This window comes from Camelus bactrianus, chromosome 1, assembly GCF_048773025.1.
Source record: "Camelus bactrianus isolate YW-2024 breed Bactrian camel chromosome 1, ASM4877302v1, whole genome shotgun sequence".
In the NCBI taxonomy this organism is placed as follows: domain Eukaryota; kingdom Metazoa; phylum Chordata; class Mammalia; order Artiodactyla; family Camelidae; genus Camelus; species Camelus bactrianus.
Genome location: NC_133539.1, coordinates 111,098,227 through 111,121,825, shown reverse-complemented (window position 1 = coordinate 111,121,825; position 23,599 = coordinate 111,098,227). Strand labels below are relative to the sequence as shown.

The 23,599-nt window shown below is 33.8% G+C and overlaps 1 protein-coding gene across 2 annotated transcripts in view; it reads left to right on the top strand.

The window, feature by feature from the left end:
- DNAJC13 (DnaJ heat shock protein family (Hsp40) member C13) overlaps positions 1–23,599 on the top strand; it is a 106,763-nt gene that overhangs the window by 2,389 nt on the left and 80,775 nt on the right. For both annotated transcript variants that reach the window (XM_010947740.3, XM_010947739.3), the window contains exons 2-5: positions 10,086–10,166; positions 21,685–21,760; positions 22,707–22,856; positions 23,283–23,324. In XM_010947740.3, the coding sequence (XP_010946042.2) occupies positions 10,099–10,166; positions 21,685–21,760; positions 22,707–22,856; positions 23,283–23,324 (336 nt within the window). In that variant the 5' untranslated portion in view covers positions 10,086–10,098. The remainder of the gene's footprint in view (positions 1–10,085; positions 10,167–21,684; positions 21,761–22,706; positions 22,857–23,282; positions 23,325–23,599) is intronic.

Here is a 23,599-nt window from a genome sequence, read left to right as displayed (position 1 = left end):
AGGGATATTTCTGAAAGAGCCAAGCTAGAAGCCTACATGTTGTTGCTATTTTGTATCGGGTAAAAGAAAGGGAAATTGTAGCCACTTAAACCCTTTGGTTTTTGAAACTTACTATTATAAAGAGAACAAGGTTTGGATATTAAGATGCTTACTGTAAAACTTTTTTCAAGTTATATTTGTTACTTGTTTAGGAAATTTAGTCCCCCATTTTGCATTTACTATAATGATAAGAAAAACAAGTTAAAATGTGGCAATTGAAAATCTCTTTTACCATTAGGGTCTACTTAGCATAACAGAGCAAGATTATTAAGTTCCTATGAGCTGAAGAACAGTTTATTGAGCAGCATTACATTTTGTTCTTGCATGAACTACATTAGACTCAAAGAGAAAATGAAATAGAAATTATGTCTAAAAAGTTTTAAGAAAGTATACGAACTAAAAATATGTAAATGATCAATACCACAGATTTCACAGAATTGCTTGAGAGAACACATTTCTTAGGTTTTTCTTTTTCCCCAAGTGAATATTTCAAGGTATTTTTTAAGTTTTGAAAAGGGAAGAGTCCTAACCATGTGTATTTCCTGGAAAAAAATAATATTTTTTCTTTTTACATCAGATAGAGGTTTGTTTTGTGAGAAATAAGAATTATTCCCTCAGATGGACTCTAAAATTTGAAGAGATAGGTATCTTTTTCAATATTTGATTTGCATTGAAAAGAAAAGACCAACCAAAGTAACGGCTGTAGTATGTATGCTTGCTTTTCCCCGCACTGAGATCATGGTAAATGTTCTTCAGATTTAGGAGGTTGCTTTACTTATTTATTTATGGTTCTTTTTGGGAGGAGGGTAATTAGGTTTATTCATTCAGTTTTCTATTTTTTTAATGGAAGTACTGGGGATTGTTTTTGAATTTCTCTTGCCCTTTTATTTCATGAATATATATTCAGTTTCTAATTGGAAAGGAATGGAATTTTTAAAGAGAATGGGATCTTAGATTTTTTGCGCTACCCTGTGGTGGCGGAAGTATGTGAAAGTTCATTTTGATGTGGCAGGCAATGTAAAGGTTTCAGTATTATAACTTTGGGGCAATTACTTGGAGATATGATTGTCAGCTGAAATTTGGTATTACTACTGGCTTTCTTCTCTAACAACACATTTCTCTAGAGTTACCGGGTTCTTCAACAAGTTAAGAAAGCTAAGGTAGGGTGTACTAAACCTTTGTGATCTATTTTGTAGCTGTTTAAAGATCCCTGTGTGGGGGGTGTCATATACATTACATGCTCCTGATTGTTGTTTATTTAGAAGGAAATGCTTTTGCCTATACTTGAGTTATATATTAAAAGATGAAAATTAAAAATTAAAGAAGAGGGCTAAAGTTCATACCCATTTTCTCTCATACACAGCACATTCTAAGGCATTTTAGTTGTAGCTTTTTAATCTGGGTAAAAATTAATGTTCTGTTAACCATTTATTTTTTTTACCTTTTATTTGAAACTATACTAACTTAGTGACATAATTTATTCAGGTTTTGAATCCACTTACAAGTCAAACTAGGTCTTAAGAAGCCAGTAATAAGGGATTCTCTCTTCAGTCATTACTCAGGATTAGTTTTTGCCTTAGCAATGGTTCTCCTTCCCTCTGCATTTTCAGTAGTGTATAGATACATGAGGAAGTATCAAGTTCGTAAATCAGTTTCTGTTATGTGAATATCTTATCATATTTTCAGGTGTAGCTTCACAATGTAGCAGAAAAAATGTGAGAGAGTGGTCAGAAAATAAAAGCAAATGCAGTTTTCCCCCGCAACCAAGTTGAAGGAACTTTATATTACACACCCGTACACTCGCCTCCAAGATTTTCACATTAACAGTTTACTGTATTTCTTCATCACATCTCTATCCATCTTATTTTTGATGCATTTCAAGACAAGTTCATGCCTTAAATTTATTACTTGAGGGCAGATTTAATGATGAAAGAACAAATTCTTTCATCGTACAGATTCAAAGTTGAAAAAGTAGTATCTTATCTGCTCTCAAAGTTGTCATATTTGTATAAAAATCACTTCCACTTGGTTATGAAAAATATATGCTTTGGAGGCAAATAGCCATGATTAAAGCCAATTCATTCATTCACTAGTGTATTATTTTTCTGAGTATACTCATTCATCACTGGCTAAATAAGTGCTCCGTTTGAGTTTTTACTTAACACAAGCCATGCACATACACAATTTTGCTGTGTGTGCAAATTCTTTTGCTTATAGCCTGGCTGTAATGTGCTTGGGTGCCTGTAGTGTCGAGTCCTTTCATCCTGCTTTTTGTTCTAGGTATCTGTTTAATCAGTGGACTCTCAAATACTGCAATTTTGTGTCAAAATCATGTCATCCAAAAGATCATTCTTATTTTATCCATAAATGATCTTAAATGGATTGCAAGTTTTGCTGCCAGTAATAGATTAGAGAATGTGAGAACATTTAAGAGTTATTCGAAAGCATGAAGCAAGGGATCTCACTGAAAAAGATGAATCTAGCCAAAATGCCTGTGTTGCTTTGAATTTGACTTTTTAACCCTTAGTACAGTTCTTTTTAAAGAACAAGTTGAGAAGTTGCAGAAAAGCTCTGGTGGTGGTGTAATATTAGGATGTAGAATGAATAGTGAAGCCAATGTGCAAAAATTAAGAGACACTTCCAATGTGACTTAGTTACAAAGGGTGTGCAAACTTGGGTGGTTCTCATCAAAAAGAAGTATGGTTTTGAGAATTTGGCTACTACTGTGGGAATGAAGGAGATGATATTTAATCAATAATTAGCTTGAACAGATAAATTCCTGCTAATCTGGATAGCACCTCTACAACTGGCAGGGTGGCGAATGCTGGTGATTCATACAGCTGCTACCAGTATCTGATCCAATAATTTTTATACTTTTTTAGCTAGATAGTTCATTTATAAAATGTGCCTGTAAATGACTGTTAGGCTATGTTACCTGCTTGATGCAAGAAATTCTGCACATTTTTCATTACTCTTAATGGGAATTATGATTACTGAAGAACTTTTGCTTATAAGCAACAATTTTAGAACCATTTTTAGAGGTACTGAATGAGGATTAAAATATTTTTATGGAGGGAAGTTCTTTTTTCCAAAAGTTTTAGAAACCATAACTTGTAGGCATCAAACATGAATTTAAAAATATTAGCTTGGTTTCATGTAAAGAAACATTTCTAATAATTGAAATTCCAAATGTCTAAATGGCAGATATTTAAAATGTAGTAAATAAGATTGACTTGCAAAATAATAGTATTTTTGGTAGGAATAAAGTTGAAATATAAGCTTATAGTTGACTTAAGATAATTTTTTAAAAATGTGGTTATCTTGGCTTATTTTCTATGTTTTTTCTTTTTAAAAACATTTTAGGAAAGCTGAATTGCAAAGAATTAAAATAATAGTAGCACCCTCATGTAGTCCACCCAGTTTAAGATATATGTTGGTATAGTTATTTTTGAGTGTGTGGGCAAAAACTATGAATACTGATTAAATCACTAAAATACTGTATTTTTCCCTCAAATGCTGTACTTTTGAAGGTAGAAATTCTAGGTGAAACTACATTGGTGATGTACACTGAATAGTATAAGGGTTGAAGTAAAAGACTTAGAATCAAATTATTTATTTATTTATTTTTAAATTAAAAAAATTTTTTTTTGTTTTTATTTGGGGGGTAATTAGGTTTGTTTATTTATTATTTGTTTTGTTTTTAGAAGAGATACTGGAGATTGAACCCAGGACCTCCTGCATACTAAGCATGCACTCTTCCACTTAAACTATACGCTTCCCCCGGACCAAGTAATAAAATAATAACTTTCTCCCCAAAATGCCTTAAGAAGTACAGGGGCCTGTAAGTGAAGCTGAAAACGAAAGCTGTAATAGAAATGCTCAAAAGAACTATTGCACATCTGGGGTAGTATATTCAGAGAACAGTAGTAATAATTATGATTGCAGTTAATATTTTTGAGTGTTTATCTGAGCCAGACATTACACTAACCTCTTTATTCGAGTTATCTCACTTAGTCCCCACCACAGCTCTTTGAGACAGGTACTGTCATCCCTAATTTTATAGATGAACTGTGATTCTGAGAAGCTAAGAAACTTCCGTTCAGAGTCATGCAGCCAGCAAATGGCAGTTGTCACTAGTCTGTCTTTGCCCGTGAGTAATGTTTCTTAAATTCACCTTTTTTACCTTTTGATAGCTGGAGTATTAAAAGCACTTCAGTGTGTGTATTACTGACACTAGCTTCTTGTGCTTTTCATTAGTTCATGATTAGTGTGCGGGATAGCAGATCTGGTATCGGTGCTACAGAGGGGTGTTCCAGGTGGATCTTCCCAGATTCAGTCATCACTCCACCACTGCACCTGGAGAAGCCCTAGACTTGCCGTTACTCATTTTCCAATGGTTCTCTTGAAGCTGTTCCAATTCTCACTTCGAATGATACATAGTCATGTACAGAAAATTCTTGTCCTATTTTTTCTGCATTTTTCTGATATTTGTGTATTACCATTATCTGCTAGTAAGTTATCTGTACGTCTAGAAGTATCCTCAGGGTTTGAAAGAGTTAATGCAGTTTCCAGAGCAATTTCCTTCAGTAGATGAAATGACCTTATCACAGAGTGGTTGAGGTTTTACTGAATATGTAAAATAGATTTACTTGAAATTTTGGAGAGGTTTTTATATTACACCCTTGGGAAGTAGGTCCCAGCCTCAGATCTTACTAAGTTAAAAATAGTATTTTTCTAGAGTTCTAAACTGTTCTTAGAAACAGTGAACAGTACATACATGTAAGTTTTAGAACAGTTTTCTCTCTCAATGAGTTGCTTTTCTTAGGATAAACTTTATTTACCCTAAAAAACAAATTTAAAAAATAGTGTTTTTCTGTTGTTGAACTCTCCTTAAAGACTGTCCTGAAATCATATATTAGTAGCAAATTTCTGTTGTCATGTGTTTGTTTTGAACACTTTGTTTGAAAAAAGATTTTTAAGCTTATTTAAAAAGTTTATTTTTTACATGGTAGAGTATTTCAGCCTTGAAGGCTTCCTTTTTTAATTTTGTTCTATGTTGAACATAGCAATTTGTTTCACTACTTGAAATTCTGTGTTTCAAAGTTGTTTTCCAATGTATGCTTAATCGTACTTCCAGATAAAGATAATAATTGGAACTAGTTCTTAATTAATCTAGGAATGTGCTGCCAGTGATGTCTGTAATTACATGGTCAGAATGAATTTTATTTTTATTTTCCAAATTTGAGGGGGAGGTATTACAGGTTAGCTGAAGTACATAGTGTGAGTTAAGCAGGCTAAGTTCAAAAGCCTGGCCCAGTCACTTACCAATTGTTATGACCTTGGAGAAGTGATTAAATTTCTCTAATACTTAAATTTCTTGTCAATAAAATGGGGATCATCATACCTGTATCATGGTGGTGTTATGGGGACAAAGTGAGATAGAGATATGCTTGCTGAATGCCAAGTGTCATCATTAACACGTGATTACTCAGTAAAAGCTGGTTGTTGCATAATTTCAGGACATGCCATAATTTTTTAATTAGGGTCACCTTTCTTCCCCAATTTTAGGATAATTTTTTCTGAAGGTTCAGAATGGAAAAGCATTATCCTAATTTCCATTTTGAGGTTGTGCGGCACTAATAGCATTGAATTATCCCATCTTTTCTGAGAGGTTGACTTGGCTACTTAGATGAGTGTTCCTCCCCACCGTCTCTCTCCAGCACACCCTTGCCTAAATATAGCATGGCTGAAGGTGAACTTTTCAGATAGAGGAGTGATTTTTTTTTCCCCCCACAAAGAGCACTTCCATTTTACTAGCCTTTTTTGGGTTGTTGTTATTTAGGGTTGGATGTAAAATACAAACATCACTTACTGCTTCCTAAAGTATGAGAGATAATTATCAGGTGTGCTGATTTTGGCCATAGGAACTTCTACTGATACCCAGAGAATCCTTTAATCCTACATTGTATTTTTCTGTTAGCATTATAATCTGCATCAGGAATATTAGTATTTTTTCTGACAGGACATAGTCTACTTTTTAAATTCTTAAAATTGTATTTTATTGTGGTAAAAACATTTAAGGTGAGATCTACCCTCTTAATAGATTTTTAAGTGAACAATACATTGTTAATTATAGACACAGTGCTGTACGGCAGATCTCTAGAACTCTAGAAGATGAGTAACATCTCACATAACTGAAACTTTATACCCGTTAATTAGCAACCCTCATTTTTCCCCTCACCTCAGCCCCTAGCAACCACCATTTACTCTCTGCTTCTTTGAATTGACTATTTAGGATAATTCATGTAAGTGGAATCATTAATGGCTTGTCCTTTTATGATTGACTTATTTCACTTAGCATGATGTCCTTAAGGTTCATCCATATTGTCAAATTTTGCAAAGACTTTGATCATTTTTAAGGCTGAATAATATTCCATTGTATGTGTATACTGCATTTTCTTTATCCATTCATTTGTTGATGGACATTTAGGTTGTTTCTACATCTTGGCTATTATGAATACTGCTGCAATGAATATGAGAGTACTATCTCTTTGAGCTCTTAATTTCCATTATTTTGGATAAATACTCAGAAGTTTGATTGCTGGATTGCTGGTAGTTCTGTTCTTTAATTTTTTGAGGAACTTCCATACTGTTTTTCATAGTGTATGCACCATTTGACGTTCCCATCAGCAGTGTACAAGGGTTCCAGTTTCTCTACATGCTCACCAAACTTGTTGTCTTTTGTTTCTTTGATAATAGCCATCCTAACAGGTGTGAAGTGATACCTTTTGGTTTTGAGTTGCATTTCCCTGGTAGTGACATCTTTTCATATACCTGTTGGCCATTTGTATGTCATCTAGTAGTTTGATTTTATGTTAATGTGTTATATCTTCTCTCCCTTTCTTCTTTTATCTGTCCTAGCCTAGGAGCTCTCTGGAGTCTAGTGCTTTTATCATCCCCCAAAAGTTGTAGATAAGCTTTCTTACATGAACTTGTTTTAATTTCCCTCCTAAAAGATCTGTTTGAGCTACATATTTATTCCTCAATAGCAGTGATACTATGAGGTCATTCTTTAGGTTTTTGGTTTTTTTTTAATTCTTAAACTTGCTTTGTTATTGTGAGATTATTCCCCCCTACCCCTTGCATGGATTTAGTAGGGATATTCTTTACTCCTGGGTCTGCTCTTTGTGGTTGTCATTTTAAAATCTTTTACTATTTTTCTCTCACTTTCATTTTACTTTTAAAGTCCCATAATATCAGCCTGTCTTCACTCAAACCCATTTTCTTTCTGGTCAGTTTTCCCAAGATAGGCCTTTGGTATAGAGTCAGGCATTCCGATATGTTAAATTATGAACTTGGAATCCAGACTCCACTCTAACTTCATATGGTTGATATGAAACTCCATTTCAGCCATTCACCATTTTTGTCCTTTTCCCCCTATTGTTCCAATCGTTAGTTATAATATGTAAGGGGAAAGTATCATCTGTAGGCTTAAAATGTTTCACTTTTTTGACACATTCTCAGAGAGCTGACCTAAGTTTCTTTTCAGCAATATCATTTACTACAAATGACTCAGAAGGCAGGGATAACGTTTGTTGGTTTAATAAGTCTTGGTCGGTTGCCTGTGTCATCCCAGATACACAATCCAGAAAAATACAAATAACACTCCAACTGACAGGACTATATTTAGCTGTCTCCATACATACTGGTGGGAAGATGTCAGTTGACTCTTAAGAGAAATTTCCTCTCTGGTAGCAATAAAACCTTCTCTAAACTTGTTGTTACTTTTGATTCTCTTATTATTCCTCAGGGCATGAATTGGTGTTTTTCCAGATTTGACAAAACCTTGTTTGGAAGTACCTGTTAGAACATCAAGTTGGAAGTGACCATCAGAATTTCCCGTGAAATTACTGGATTTCATTTATTTACTCAAATACTTACTGAACACCTGTTCTGTGTCAGGGGCAGTCGGTGATTTTGTGATTTTGGGGATACAAGTATATTAATGAACTTAACAGATAAAAATACCTCTCTGGATATTCTAGTAGGATTAGATGAATAATAAATATAATAAGTTACAGATTAGACTATGAAGGATGCCATGGAGGAAGATGAACAGGAGTTAGGGGGAATAGAGAGTGTAGGATGAGGAGGCTGGTAACAATTTAAAACAGGACAGTTATAGGAGGCCTTACTGTAAAGGTGACATTTGGACACAGATTTGAAGGAGGTGAAGGTGTGAGCCATATGGATATCTAAGGAGAGTGTTCTGTGTAGGGTACAGAGGCCCTCGCTGAATACAAGTAGGAGGAATGAAGAAAGTAATCTCAAAATAGAAGTAACTTTAAAAATGTTTTTGCTGCTCAGGTATATACCCAAGAGAAATGAAAGCATGTTCACACAAAATGATTGTTGATAGCAGCATTATTAGTAATAGCCAAAAAATAGAAACAACACAAATGTCCATCAGCTAAGAATGGATAAATAAAACGTGTTTTATCTATACAATAGAAGGAAACTGATCCATACCACAACATGGGTGAACTTTGAAAATGTTACGCTAAGTGAAAGAAGCCAGTCACAAAGACGGCATGTCGTATGATTCCATTTATATGCGACTCCAAAATAGGCAAATCCATAGTGACAGAAAGTAGATTAGTGGATGCCAGGTGCAGGATTGAAGGGAATTAGGGAGTGGCTGCTAGTGGGGTTTTTTTGGGGGGGTGATAAAATTTTTCTAAAAATAGGGGTGGTGTAGAACTCTGTAAACGTAACTAAAAACCTTCGAATTGTATACTTTAAAAGAGTAAATTTTATGGTTTGTAAATTGTCTCAAAAAGCTATTATAAAAATGTTTTTGAATGAAAATAGTTTTCTAATTATAGAAAGAATATTTGCTGGTTAAAAAAAAAATTAGACCAGTAAAGATGTAAGGAAAGCTTAAATGAACCATAATTCCAACCGTTTAGTTTGCATTATTGACATTTTGTTATGTATCTTACAATATTTCTTAGAGTGCTTTTCTAATTATTAAGCTTTAGGAAGCAATAGCCAAGCCACAAAAGAAGAAATAGATGACCATATTCATTTTTAACTTTTATTCAGTATGAAGCAAATGAGGCAGTATTTTTAAAATTTGTTACCAGTCTTCCATTAATAGCCAGTTGATTTTTAGCTAAATTACAATTTTTTCATGAAATAAATGGATTCTGGATTTAAGCACTTCTGGGTTATAGTCAACAAACTTATCTTGAGTATTGCACATAACATGGTCTCTCTGCATGTGACTCATTTTGATGTTTGAAACTTCTTTTAGTAGCATTGTTCTAGTATATTCATTCAATGGAATACCGTGTGACTTAGAAATCATTTTCTCAAAGAATATTTAATTCCATGGGAAAAGGTTACTATTCTGTTAAGACAGGTTAAGCAATATAAATGACGATCTTTTGTTGAAAATTACTTTTTCTAGCTACAGAAGGGGAAGCTAGAGTGATTATCTTTGGATGCTAGGATGAAAGATGAGTTACTTTATGAACATTTATTATTTTTTACTGTGGACTTGAATAACTTTTAAAATGAGAATTTTGTTTAAATTAAACCTTATTTACACGGGTTCCCTTTAAAGTGACAGTGACAGCAGGATGGCTGGCACTTAGCAGCTTGCCAAAAACCTTTTAGACACTTGGCAAACATTTTTAGGTGCCCGTCGTGTGCTAAGACATTGTTTGGCAATATGAGGTTTAAAAGATTTATTTACTTTAACATTTTAAATTAGATTCTCTGTACTCGGGATATTGATGGAGGGTAGTTCTTGTCCTCAAGAAATCCAGTGTAGTGGAAGAGAGCTGTGACAATCCGTTGTGTAAAAGGCTGTGACAGAGAGGTGAGCAGACCACCCCTGTTCTTTAAAACCTCATGGTCTTGTAGAAGTGGTGTCTTAAAATCGGTACCATATGGCAGGCTGTGAAAGTACGGTATGGGCGATTCAGAAAAAACTCTAAGGGTGACGCTGTACGGACTTCATCCATATTTTTATCTTTCAGGTGTCAGCACAAAATGAACATAATTAGGGAAAATAAGGATTTGGCATGTTTCTACACAACAAAACATTCATGGAGGGGAAAGTAAGTATTTCTGTTGGTTTTACTTTTCTACGCCTCTGTAAATTATTTTAAACATTACTTTTTCAGTATCTTGAGTAGTACCACACAATTAAGTAATACCATTCAGCCCTTCTCTTCTGAAAAGCATATGTGCATATTTTAAATGCAAATGTAACATTTAGAATAAATTATTGTTCTTTTTTTCTTTTGATATTTCTGGTTTTCTGTGTGTCTTGGAAAGGAATTTGTTAAGAATGAAAAATAACAATTAAAAGGAAAATAAACCATTTATCCCCGCTCTTGGATGCTGTCAGTTAATGACAAGGTTATGCATTGGTCGCAGAGGTTAACTCCACAGCTTTATTGCCTAGAGATGAGCCTGTGTGTGATCAGTGCATTTTATATCCATTTGACTATGAGAGAAAATATGCCAATAGTGCAGTTTGCAGTCCTTTTTTAGGCCTGTAATGAGATTTAAAAATTAGGTTTGATCTTTTCCTTGGGCGAGGGTGACAACATTTTTCAGTAGCTTGCCTGGTCAGACCATGGTATAAGTGTTTCTTTTTCTTTTTGTAAAAGGGGGTAGTAATTCCCACCCCTCAGATTGATACAAGGATTAAAAGAATTGATATGGAATGTGTGAGGTTTTAAAATTATGCCTTAAAAACATTGAGTGTTCGATGAATTGGCACCTCTTGACCATTACAAAAAGGTTTAGTCTGTGGTCCTTTTGTGTAGTAGTAAAAGGAGTGTGCCACACTTTGACAAATGGGTGACTACATTATTCCAAATTAGGCCTCAGACAGATAAAACATGACATGTGCCCAAAACAAGTAACTTTCGTTCTCATTCTTAACTTTCCATTTCTTGGGTAATAGTGTCATAACTTCTTACAATGGTGCAACATTTGAATTCTGTAGTGTTTCTGTTTTGCATTAGCAAACTGATTACGGTTTTGAAAGATTTGAGTGTTTAATTTTGTTTCCTTTTAGTAGCCTTGTCGTATGAATTACTTAATTGTTATCCCTGTGGAATACTTGTCTTAAAATTTTTTTTGTCAGTTAATTTCACTGAGCAAAGTTAGAAAATAGGCATATCCTGTTGTAGTATATATGAATCTCTATTTCTTTGAATCAGCCTTTTAAAAATTGTATATTTAAATTTTTCTTATTTTTCCCCCAAGTGTTAAATTGCTCTGATCTTAATACATCTTCTGTTTTTAATGCAATTACAGCATACTGTTGTAATTCTAAAGAACAGACTGTAATTCTTTAGAAAATTCTAAACAAACTTATTGTAATACTTCATGCTTTGTGAGCTTGTGAGTAATTGTGATCACCTGGAAGAATACTGTAATGTTCTTAATAGTGACTGTGAATTAAGACAAGCCTCTTTTTTTTTTTTTAATTCCTTTCTTGTGATTATTTGGAACAGAATTATTTCTGTGCTCAGCATAATTCCTTACCTTCATCATTCCTATTTATAGACCTATACCTTGAAACTTTTTTGTTTTTAATAACAACCTTACTAAGATAAAATTTACATAAAACTCACTCTTTTTAGCTGTACAATTCAGTGGTTTTAGTGTATTTGTGGAGCTGTGAATCATCGCCAGTAATCACTTTTAGAATACTTTTATCACCCCCCTAAAGTAAAAATATTCTCTCTAAAAATATTAGCAATTACTCCCCTCCACCTCCTCCCCTGCATCTGGCAGCCATTAATCTACTTTTTGTCTTGAGTATTTGCTTATTTAGGACATCTCACATAAACAGACTCATCCATTATGTGATCTTTTGTTGACTGTCTTCTTTCAGTTAGCGTGTTTTCAAGGTTGATCCACTTTCTACGTGTGTCAGTACTTCCTTTCTGTTTATTGCCACATCTGCTGTATGGCTGTGCCACATTTTGTTGGTTCATCAGTTGTTGGACGTTTGTATTGTTTGCACTTCTTTACCATTTATAAATAGTGCTGCTATAAATGTTCACATACAAGGTTATGGGTGAATCTATATTTCCAATTCTTTTGGGTATATACCTAGGAGTAGAATTGATGTTATACAGAGTTACATGATAATTCTGTGTTTAACTTCTTGAGGAACAGCCAAACTGTTTTCCAGAGTGGCTACAGAATTTTATAATTCTACCATCAGTGTATCAGGATTCCAGTTTATCCACATCCTTACCAAAACTTGTTATTGTCTGTCTTTTTATTTTAACCAGCCTTGTGGGTACAAAGTGGTATCTCGTTGCGGTTTTTATTTGCATTTCTCTAATGACTAAGATGTTGAGTATCTTTTCATGTGCTTGTTGGCCATTTGTATGTATTTCATGAAATGTCTATTTAGATCATTTTAATTGGGTTACTTATCCTCCTGTTGTTGAGTTGTAAGAGTTCTTCATGTATTCTGAATATAAGTTCCATATAGAGATATAATTTGCAAATATTTTCTCCTGTTCTGTGGGTTGTCTGTTCACTTTCTTGATGATATACTTTGAAGCACTAATTTTTTAATTTTGGTGGAATTCAGTTTATCTTTTTTTCTTTTGTCATTTTGGTGTCATAGCTAAGAAGCCATTACCTAGTCAAGATTTATTCCTGTGTTTTCTTCTAAGAGTTTTATAATTTTTATAATTTTGATTAATTTTTGTGTATAGTGGGAGGTAGGGATCCAGCTTTATTCTTTTGCATGTGGATATCAAGTTTTCCCCACACCATTTGTTGAAAAGTCTGTTCTTTCCCCATTGAATTGCTTTGACAACCTTCAATTGATCACAAATGTAAAGGTTGATTCCTGAACTCTCAATTGTATTTCATTGATCTGTGAGCCTGTCCTTATGCCAGGACCACATTGTCTTAATTACTGTAGCTTTGAACTAAGTTTTGAAATGAGAAAGTTTTAGGTTACAACTTTTTTTTAATTTTCAAATTATGTTCGCTATTCTGGGTCTCTTGCATTTATTTCTGTCTGAATTTTAGAGTCAGTACTCAGTTTTACCAAAAAGGCAGCTGAGATTTTGATTGCGATTGTACTGAATCTGTAAATCAATTAGGGGAGTATTGCCGCCTTAACAATATTAAGTCTTCTGATCCATGAACATGGATCATCTTTCCATTTAGATCTTTTGAAACTTCTTTCAACAGTGTTTGTTGTTTCAGTGTACATGCCTTGAAGCTTTTAATTTCTTCTGGAAAGGTCCTCCATTTCCCAGATAGTGATGATTATTTCATTAGGTTATATATATTATTATGTGGCACTGAAACTTTTATTGTATTACCTATTTTATGTGGTCAATTCTAAGTTTAAAGTATTTCTCATTAGTCTTAATGAAAAAAAAAAATGACCAACAAAAATTTTCCTGTTGTTTCAGAGTTGTTATTTGAACCCTCTCTCTAGAAACATGTGTGTATACAACCAATTTTGTATGTGATTTGGGGGCTTTAGGGCTTCAAGTGGTTAAACAAACCCCAGCATTTCAGAAAAACGTTACTAATAGTGGCAGTATTTCTCTTCATGTGCCTAAACTAAAGATAACCTCTCCTGATATTTAACTTAGGGATAGTCGTGTGACCCATTTCATTTTACCTTTGTGATAATTTCATGTTTCACTTTGCAGCCACTACTCATATTTTTTAGTAATTCAAATCTGTCCACCATCAATATAAACTCCTTGGCCAGCAAAGTAGCCTTTCTGCTATGCTTGTCATTTTCCCACTTGTAAAGTACACAGTTAAATTATATCTTTGTTCTGGAAGGAGCAGGAAGGGTGAATAGATTTCAGTGGTCAAAGGCACTGTTCTTTCATGAAACAGCAAAGTTTCCTTTTTGGCCTGGCAAGTCATTTCTGTTAGGAAGGAAGATGCATACATTTCAGTTAAAGCAGAAGTGCAGATGCACTATGGAAAACTTCACAGTAATTTTGAAAATACAGGTACTTATTTTTTCTGGATGGAAATTACAGGTAAAATCTACCTGTGGATCCCTTTAATATTTGCATATATTAGTTGTAGCAAATGCTCTGAATTTAAGGGTAGCATTTTAGTATCTGCATAGGATTTTTTAAAATATTTTATTTATTTATTGTTGTATTTATTTTATTTTGGTAGCATGGGAGGTGATTAGGTTTATTTAGTTTTAGAGGAGTTACTGGGAATTGAATCCAGGACCTCCTGCATGCTAAGCACCTGCTCTACCACTTGAGCTATACCCTCCCCCTCGAATAGAATTTTAACTTCAGTATATTGGGATATATGGTGATCATTCTTTGAAATGCATTGGCAGATGCCCACTACATTTATAGACAGCCTGTGCAATGACTAAGATACAGGAAATTGAGAGAAGAGTTGAGGGAAAGGGAAGCTGGTGAATTTCTTATACCTTTTTTATGTTGTGAGGATAGAATCTTGCAAGAGAAGATTCTTCAGCTGCCAGGCATTTACACACCTCACCAGTCTTTGATAATTCTAGGAATTCTGACGATTTTTTTCTCCTGCTTTGTGGATTTTAGCTCTTGACCCTTCCAGCCTCTAAACCTCAGATACGTCCATCCTGAATTCTCTTTGTGTTGTCTTTGTACATCTCTTTGTGCTTATTATTAGGCAGTCTGGAATTTGAATATCTTTCACCCAGAAGGGCAAATGGGATCACATCTACTTATAGGAATTTTACATTTTACACGCAATGCTCTATTAAAAGCTAGTTCCAGGAACAGAGATAGTCTTTTTGACAGATGACAACTTGAAAACTTAGACATCCATATACAAAAAAATGAATCTAGGCACAGACTCTAAATCCTTCACAAAATTAACTCCAAGTGGATCACAGACCTAAATGTGAAATGGAAAAGTATAAAACTCCTAGAAAGTAACATGGGAGAAAATCTAGATGGCCTTGGATTTGGTGATGACTTTTTAGATACAATACCAACGGCATGATCCATGACAAAAGGAATCGATAAGCTGGAGTTCATTAAAGTTGAAAACTTCTGCTTGTGAAAGACACTTCCAAGAGATTGTAAAGACATGCTGGGAGAAAATATTTGCAAAAGACATATTTTATAAAAGAACTGTTATAGAAAGAACCCTTAAAACTCAGCACTAAGAAAACAGCTCGATTAAAAAATGAGCCAAAGACTTTAATGGAGATCTCACCAAAGAAGGTACACAGATGGCAGATAATTACATGACAAGATACTTGCCATCAGGGAATGCCATCAAGGAAATATAAATGTAAAGATACCTCTATACATCTATTGGAATAGCCAAATCCGGAACACTGGCAAGTCCAAATGCTGACAAGGATGTGAAGCAACAGGAACTATCATTCATTGCTAGTGGAAATGCAAAATGGTACAGCCACTTTGAAAGACAGTTTGGTGGTTTCTTACAACACCGAGCATCCACTTACCATATGATCCAGCAGTCACACTCCTTAGTATTTATCCAAAGGAGTTGAAAACATGTCCACCGAGAAACCTGTACACAGTGTTTATAGCAGGTTTATTCATAATTACCAAAACTTGAAAGCATCCAAGATGTCCTTCAGTAGGTGAATGAGTAAATAAACTAGTACATGCACGCAGACAATGAATATTATTGAGTGCTAAAAAGAATTGAACCATCAGGTCATGAAAAGATATGAAGGAAACTTAAATGCATATTACTGAGTGAAGGAAGCCAGTCTGAAAAGGCTATATGCTGTATGACAACTAATATGACATTGTGGAAAAGGCAGAACTTTGGAGACAGTAAAAAGATCAGTGGCTTTCAAGATTTAATGGGGAGGGAGGGGTAAATAGGCAGAGCACAGTGGATTTTTAGGACAGTGAAACTACTCTGTGATACTGTATTGATGGATACATGTCCTTACATTTGTCCAAACCCATAGAAAGTAGGACACCAAGAATGAACTCTAATGTAAACTGTGGGCTTTGCTGGATAGTGAAGGTCAGTGTAGGTTCCGCAGTTGTAACAGATGTATCCCTCTGGTGGAGGATGTTGATAATGGGGGAGGTTGTGCATAGGTGAGGACAGGGAGTGTATGTGAGATGTCTGTACCTTCTGCTTAATATTACTGGGAACCTAAAAGTGCTCTTAAAAAAAAAAAAGTCTTGAAAAGAAAGCCCCATCTGAACTGGAAAAAATATGGACCCTGCGTCATGGAATTTAAATCCTTAAAATACATTTCATGAGATGCCCTTTATTTCCTCTCAGAGAAGTGGGAGATTTTCTCAGCAGAATAATAGCAATAAAAATAACATTTATTAATTATAAACAGTAAGTGATAAGCACTTTACATGAATTATCTAATTCTCACATTATGAGGTAAGTATGCGTATATATCCACGTTTCAAATGAGGAAACCGAAGCTTAGAGCAGTTAAGCAAGTTATCAGAGAATGCATAGACAGTGAATAGTTCAGACAGTATTTGAACCCAGGCAGTGTGAGTCCAGAACTAGTGGGTTTAAGGGCTTAACCACCAAACTGTAGTGCCTTCTTTAGCAATGCTTACCGTTAATCTCTTAACTCTTTGAGAAGCCTTATACTTCAGTTATCCCTGATTACATTATTTGGTGGACTAAAATTTAGTTTAGATTCTCAAGCTTTTAATAATAAAAGGAAAAACCCTTGATTCTGTGAGAATCCTAAAGGCTTCTAGAAATTGGTGGCCAAATCTTATTTTTAAAAGGTTGAAGGAACCAGGTGTTCAACCCAGGAGAGAATTCAGATTGAAAGTCTGATAGGCAGACAAATTAGGTATGCTTTGTGTGAAGCTGAAAGACAGAACTTGGACCAGAGGGAGAAGTTTGTGGGGAAGTGTATGTTTGACTTAGAACTAAGGCACAATGGCCAATATCTGCAGTACTGGGAAATGAGTAGAATTACTTTTAGGGAAGAGTAGTTTGTTCCTTTGTACCAGCAGTGAACAATTAAAAGTAGCCACCTTTACCCAGGGTACCGTAAGGGCTCAAGCAGTATGTTACGAGAACTAGACAGGATAAATTGAAAGCTGTCTTCCAACTCTGATTTGGATTATTTGAGGCCTGTTGCATAGATTATTCACTTGAAAGGACTGAGGATCTTAATCTTAAAAGTAATGCACAAAGGTTTTTGATCACAATAAATTTGAGAACCATTATTTTATAATAAATGCAAGCTTTTTCTGTACTTTACAAAAAGAAAGTAGCATTGAATTTTCTCTATTTTGAGAGAACTGAAGAATACGCATTTCTGTGCGGAAGAGTATGTATGACACTTTGATGGTGGACAGTGGCTTTGTATTGTCTCTTTCTATTGATACTATTGTACATGCCTAGTTGATACAAGCTAGTTAAGAGTATTCAAGTCTGAAATAAACTTTCAAACAATGACTGACAAGTATGTTAACTCTTAGTACTTTGAAGTTTATTTGAGATACCTGAATTAAGTTAACTAAATAGCAAATAAAATGCCTTTCCAGAGGAAACTGTGTCCTTAAGGGATTCTTTATTCACTGCCATATCATGGAACACAGCACACTCTTACGTGCTTCTTTAATATTAGGTCAATCCATAGCAATACTTAATATGCAGTTTCTGATCTGACATGTTAGTTTTTTCTTCCATGAAAAAAAAAGTTGCCAGATGAAAAAAATCATATTATAAAAAGTTGTTTCAAAGAAGAAAGCAATATCCATAAGGACGAGAAAGTTTAAGAATGGCATAACATTTTTATTTTCAGGAATTAAAATAATACAGGAGTGTGTTTGTTTTCATGTAAGTTAATGCAAATTTAGTCTGTTCAAAAGTCTGAACATCACCTCTCCAAAACTGAAGTAGATCCTCAGCTTTTGCTTCAGTGGCCTTGCTGCACTCTCAGACGGTCTTTCTTATCTTCATCAGCACGACCATTATTAGCACAACGTCTTTTTCTTGTTCTTATCGCCCAATTCTTTATCACTGGTTGCTGTGAGTGCAAAATGCCCCGTAGATAAGGCAGTTAGTTGCCTCAAACACTTTCTAATTTATTTGAGTAACTTTAGTTTCCTGATTCTAAGTGACCTCAAGTTAATGGGTAATGTAAGTCATTTCTTAATAGACTATCACATTAGAATAAATCTGTGAATGGTGAAAACTTAAGAAGTGGAAGAAACGCCTACTCCCTATAGGCATTTAACGATATGTGTAAGTTTAGTTTCTGAAGAAAAGGAAACAAGTGCAATAAATACAGTCAATAATGAATATTAATTTCTCAGCTGGGAGGAAGGGTGTTTGTTTCTACATTTCTTCATATCATATATATGGGGTCATCTGTCATAAATTTTTCATTTTGTCTACTTAAGTCTTTATTCCTTTTGTAGTTTGATTTTATGTAGCTTTATTTTTGCAATAAGCACTTGTTTTTTAGTATGATAATTTTTAAGAATTAGCCAACAAATTTATCTCATACTCATAGAATTGCAAATTAAATTATTGTAATTTAAAAATGGCAATTTCTTTGTAGATAGTGAATAAAATGTGAGTATTTTCTTCATGAAGACATAAACTTAGTCTTTTCCTGGTGTTAGAGTGGTCATGAAGAAAAAAAACTGATGTGGTATTAATTGCTGTCTGATTGATAGTTTCTTTTAAAAGCGAGGGTAAGCTAGGTCAGATTTGAATGCATGTTGACTTGTTATTGGATAGATTGGTCTGTTTTTAGCTATTTGATAAACATTTACTGAGCACCTGCTGTATGCAGTGCTGAGTACTGTGCTAGGAGTTAGAGTTTCAAAGATAAGAAGACAAGTACCTCCTTGAATTTCTGAAATCTTTTTTCTTTTCAACTTAGGACACTAGCAACTCAGTAAAAGTAAAATTTAAGGGAAAAGAATCTAAAATTGCAAGTATGACTAACATACCACACATGTAAGCTCATTTAGATTTTAATCTCTAAATCTTATATCCAAGGGGATTTTTAGGTAATCTTTGAAGGTTTAGGGCTGCTTGGGAAGGTTTTTAAATGACCTACAAGTATTTGCCCTAACCTTAAAGGGAAGCACAGCAGCCATTGCAGAGGAGAGCAGCACGGGGAACACTTCGAAGAAGGGAAGGGAAAGAGGAAAGTGGAATGGAATTCTCCTAAGAATTTTCTTATAACTCTCTTCCTAGGGAGGCTTTAGAGCTCAGTATCTGCAAGATAGCTCCAAGTTTACCAGTCATGGCAGTATTTTGGGCCTTGTTGGCACCTCACTGCAGGGACCTTTTGCTGCAGAATCTAGGATATGCTTTCTCTAAGGTAGCTAGCCACTAACCATGTGTGACTCTTTAAATAAAATTTAAAATTCAGTTGCTCATTAGCCACATTTCAAGTGCTCAGTAGCTACCTTATTGGATAGTGTAGGTATAGAATGTTTCCATCATTTTGGAAAGTCCTCTTGCACAGCACTAATCAGGATGAAAAAGATACATGAGAAAAATGTTAAGAGAGGGCTTAGTTGTGTGGAGGAGGTAAGTGTAGAATTGAAAGGGGTATTTTCTTGACTGAGATCCTCTAATAAGATTTTTTGAATGTGCAACATCAGTTGACATTTGGGACATTGCAGGCATTTAATTCTTATGCTTTTGCTTCTAGAGTAAAATAAACAAATTCTGTAGTTTTATTTCAGGATTATAAAAATGGGCGTGTTTGACTCTCAAGGTGATTCTGAAGTTAGAATTTGTGAATTCACATTTCTCTCATAAATTTGATTTCATTGTGCAGTCTTCTAAGGCAGATATTGATTTAGGAAAATTTTATTTGTTTTCCTTTGTTCCCATTAATTGATTAAGCCTCTGAGGTTTTGAGACTTTCTAGCTGTGTAAATCCTCATCCACTTAACCAGTCCCTCAACTCTCGCTCCAGTTTAGAAAGTAGCAGATGAATGTTTTTATGTTAGAAAGAAGGGCTCTCATTTTTTAGATAGTTTCCCACTCCACTTTAGACATATGAAATTAGAGGGGGAAATTGTAATATAGCAATACTTTTTTGTATGAATATATGGTAAAGTTTAATAAGATCTATCATTTTTCCCCAAAATAGAAATTTTGTCATTTTTATTATATAATAGACTGATTAGAAAAAAGTGAGTAACAGGGAAATTAAAATGTGAAAGAGCTCTCTTGATCTTGATGGGAATACTCCTACTGTGTTACCATTGAGTCAGATAATGGCTGTCGGTTTAAGGTAATTATTCTTACTGTGTTGGTGATTTAAAGCAGAAACAAAATGATATTTTCCATAGATATCAAAAAGGCTTCTGATTGTACTTAACATCCATTTTTGATAATTAAAAATCTTTTACTAAAAAAAAAAAACTCTTAATAAAATACAGATAGATATTTCAATAAATAGCTTTTTATAATATTAAATTCTGTTTTCCTAAAATGAACCATCTTTAGTCATGCTGTATTACTTTTAAGTATGCCATTTGATTCTTACTGCTAGTATTTATTTAAAAAATAGATTTGTGTATTTTTTTTCCCCTTTTTTTGTATTGTCTTCCTGGAGTTTAGTGTCAGTGAAAGAAGTGAGACGCTGTCCTTAGTCTTTTCTGGAACAATTTAAGAAGCATGGGGTTTATTTGTTCTTTTAAGGTTTCATCTCCTTGTTTGAACTTGGTGCTTTTGTAAGATGTAATTCTTTGCAGCTTTCTTAAATTCTTCTATATAGTGGTTGACTTATTCTTAATTTTCAAATTTATCAGTGTAAACTTACATGTATTATTTTTTATTTCTTCTATATCTATGGTTATAAATTCTTTCATTCTTAATTTTGTTTGTTTTTAGATCTATTTTATTATTTTATTTCCAAATATTTTAATTTTAATTTTCCTATTCATTTTTTCAGTTTAATTCTTCACTTTTAGATAAGTTTTTCTAACTCAATTTCCACTTTTATTATTATGAATTCTTCCCTCTTCTGAAGGATTACTGATTTCCAAATGGTTTTTCTCCTTTAGATATATTTGTTGCTTTAAGTGAAGAAAGTGAAATGAGAAGTGAAAATTGCTTGTCTGTGGTGTAGGCTTCCTATTTCTATAAAATTGCAACATTTAGTAGGTAGCTGCTTAAATAGAAATTTAAATTCCAGAATAGGACTGTGACGGACCAGTTGTAGGCCATAGCTTTTCCTTCATTGCATCATGGTCTTGTTGAAAGGATATTTTGAAAGAATTCATAGTGTACAGTGACTTTTTTTTTTTTTTTAATAAAGTTTTCCCATTTAGAATCTTTTGGCATCCTCTGGCAGTGCTTTGCTAACTTCATGTACACTAACAACACAAGGTTGTTTGTATATGTCATACTTTTCTATTTAAGGATTTTATTATGCTTTCACAGCAAAATGGGTGGTGGATGGGTTTTATTACCAGTAGAACATTAAAAATGTGAGAATATAAAACTAAGCTATATTTAGTTACCATCAATCAGTCAATACATTTCAGTTTATTGGTTGAAATGTTCCTTTTGTGTTACATGTATTTTCTTATAAAATGTTTCTTTTATTTAGGACTAAATTTAAATACTTGTCTTCCTTTGTAGGTATAAGCGTGTCTTTTCAGTTGGAACCCATGCAGTTACTACATATAATCCCAATACCTTAGAAGTAACAAATCAGGTAATCATCTTAGAAGCTATTAGGTGTTTGTTTGAACTCTGAGTTTTAAAAGCCAAGTTATGACTGGCCTGAAATCAGTATTTAGGTTAGAAGTGTCAAATCTGAAAAAGATTAATATACTTATATAATTCTCAATGTTCAGGACCAAACATAAATAAATAAAGGGGGCATGTGTGTGCTTTTTTCTAGGCTCTAAAGGGTATAAACGTTTTGATATCTTACTATTGAGTTTAGCCATATTTTTAATGTAAAATTTGTAAATTAGTTCTTTATAATTTTAAAGGCAGTTTTGTTACTATAATACAGGGATGCATAAGTCACAAGTGACTAGTTGGAAAATATTTGTCGTGAAAGTACAGTTACTGTTTATAAAGGCAAGATTAATCTGAACATGGATAAGTGAACATTTTTAAATATATTCTGGTTTACTTTAATTCTAAATTAGGCATGTTTTATAGATAACCTTTTTTGTTGTTTCTTACAGATTTGTAGGTAATCATAAAATGTTATTCCCCACTTCTTTTCATGTCTGTGTATTTTAATTGCTTTGGATTAATGTCAGTAATCATTGAAACTGGAATACAGATAGGACTTTGGTTTTAATTTGTTTTTGTTTTTTTTTTAGGGGGTAATTAGGTTTATTTATTTATTAGTGGAGGTACTGGGGATCGAACCCAGGACCTTGTGCATGCTAAGCGCACACTCTACCACTGAGCTATACCCTTCCCCCAAGACAGGACTTTTTAAAATTGTCTTCTGATGACTGAAAATGTTTAAAAGAGTTTGTGTTACAGAATTAACGCAATTAAAAACATTTTCTAGACTTCATTACTGTTTTGTAAAATTTTCTCATTTAATCAGTGATTATGAAAGTAAAGTAGTCAATATAAGTGTTGCTGTTCATATATTGTAACACCAGATGAAAGAATTCCTTTCTTATTGTTAGTGGCCTTATGGAGACATTTGCAGCATCAGCCCTGTTGGAAAAGGGCAAGGAACAGAGTTCAACCTCACATTTCGTAAAGGCAGTGGAAAAAAGTCAGAAACATTAAAATTTTCTACAGAGCACAGAACAGAACTTCTTACAGAAGCATTGGTAAGAATTGTTCCATGTTAATACACTTAATTTATCTCTTCTCTTTTTTATTGAAACAGTTACATTAAAGTACAGATATTAATGTTCTAAGCCCCTGTTCCTAGTGTGCTTATTTTTTTCTTCTTGACCTTTAACTTGGCACTTTGAAACTTCTACTTTTTTCTTACTGAAATTCTGTAAAATGCTTTGTATTTCCTAGTTTTTAGTCTTTTAAAATGCATTATACATGGCAAAGCAGTTGTATGTCTAATTTATTCCTGTTTTTCAATAAAATGCCATATACTTCTTATTGAATATCCTTAAACTATAACCTTTTATTTCAAGGTTACCAAGTTGGGATTTTACTTACTTTGAATAGACAGTACTGAACTGTGAGTCTTCCTTACCAGTCTGTTGTTAAACTATGTTTATGTTTTTCTCTTTCAGAGATTTAGAACTGATTTTTCAGAAGGAAAAATAACAGGAAGGGCAAGTATTTAACTTTATTAATATCAATTTTTATTTGTTCAAATGTTGCCTTTAGAAATCCTTCCATGATCTCTGTGTTCCTTTTATGGCAAAGCTAAAGAGGGAAAAAACAATTCTAACGTCTCCTGATGCCATGTGATAGATGAATGTAGTTTAACAGGAAACTCAAATATGAGTAATTAGACTAAAGACTGTTAGTGCTGATAGTTGGGGAAAAAATCTTCAGGCAGAACTCTAGAGCATTGAAAATAATACTTAAATCATTTAGGTAATCT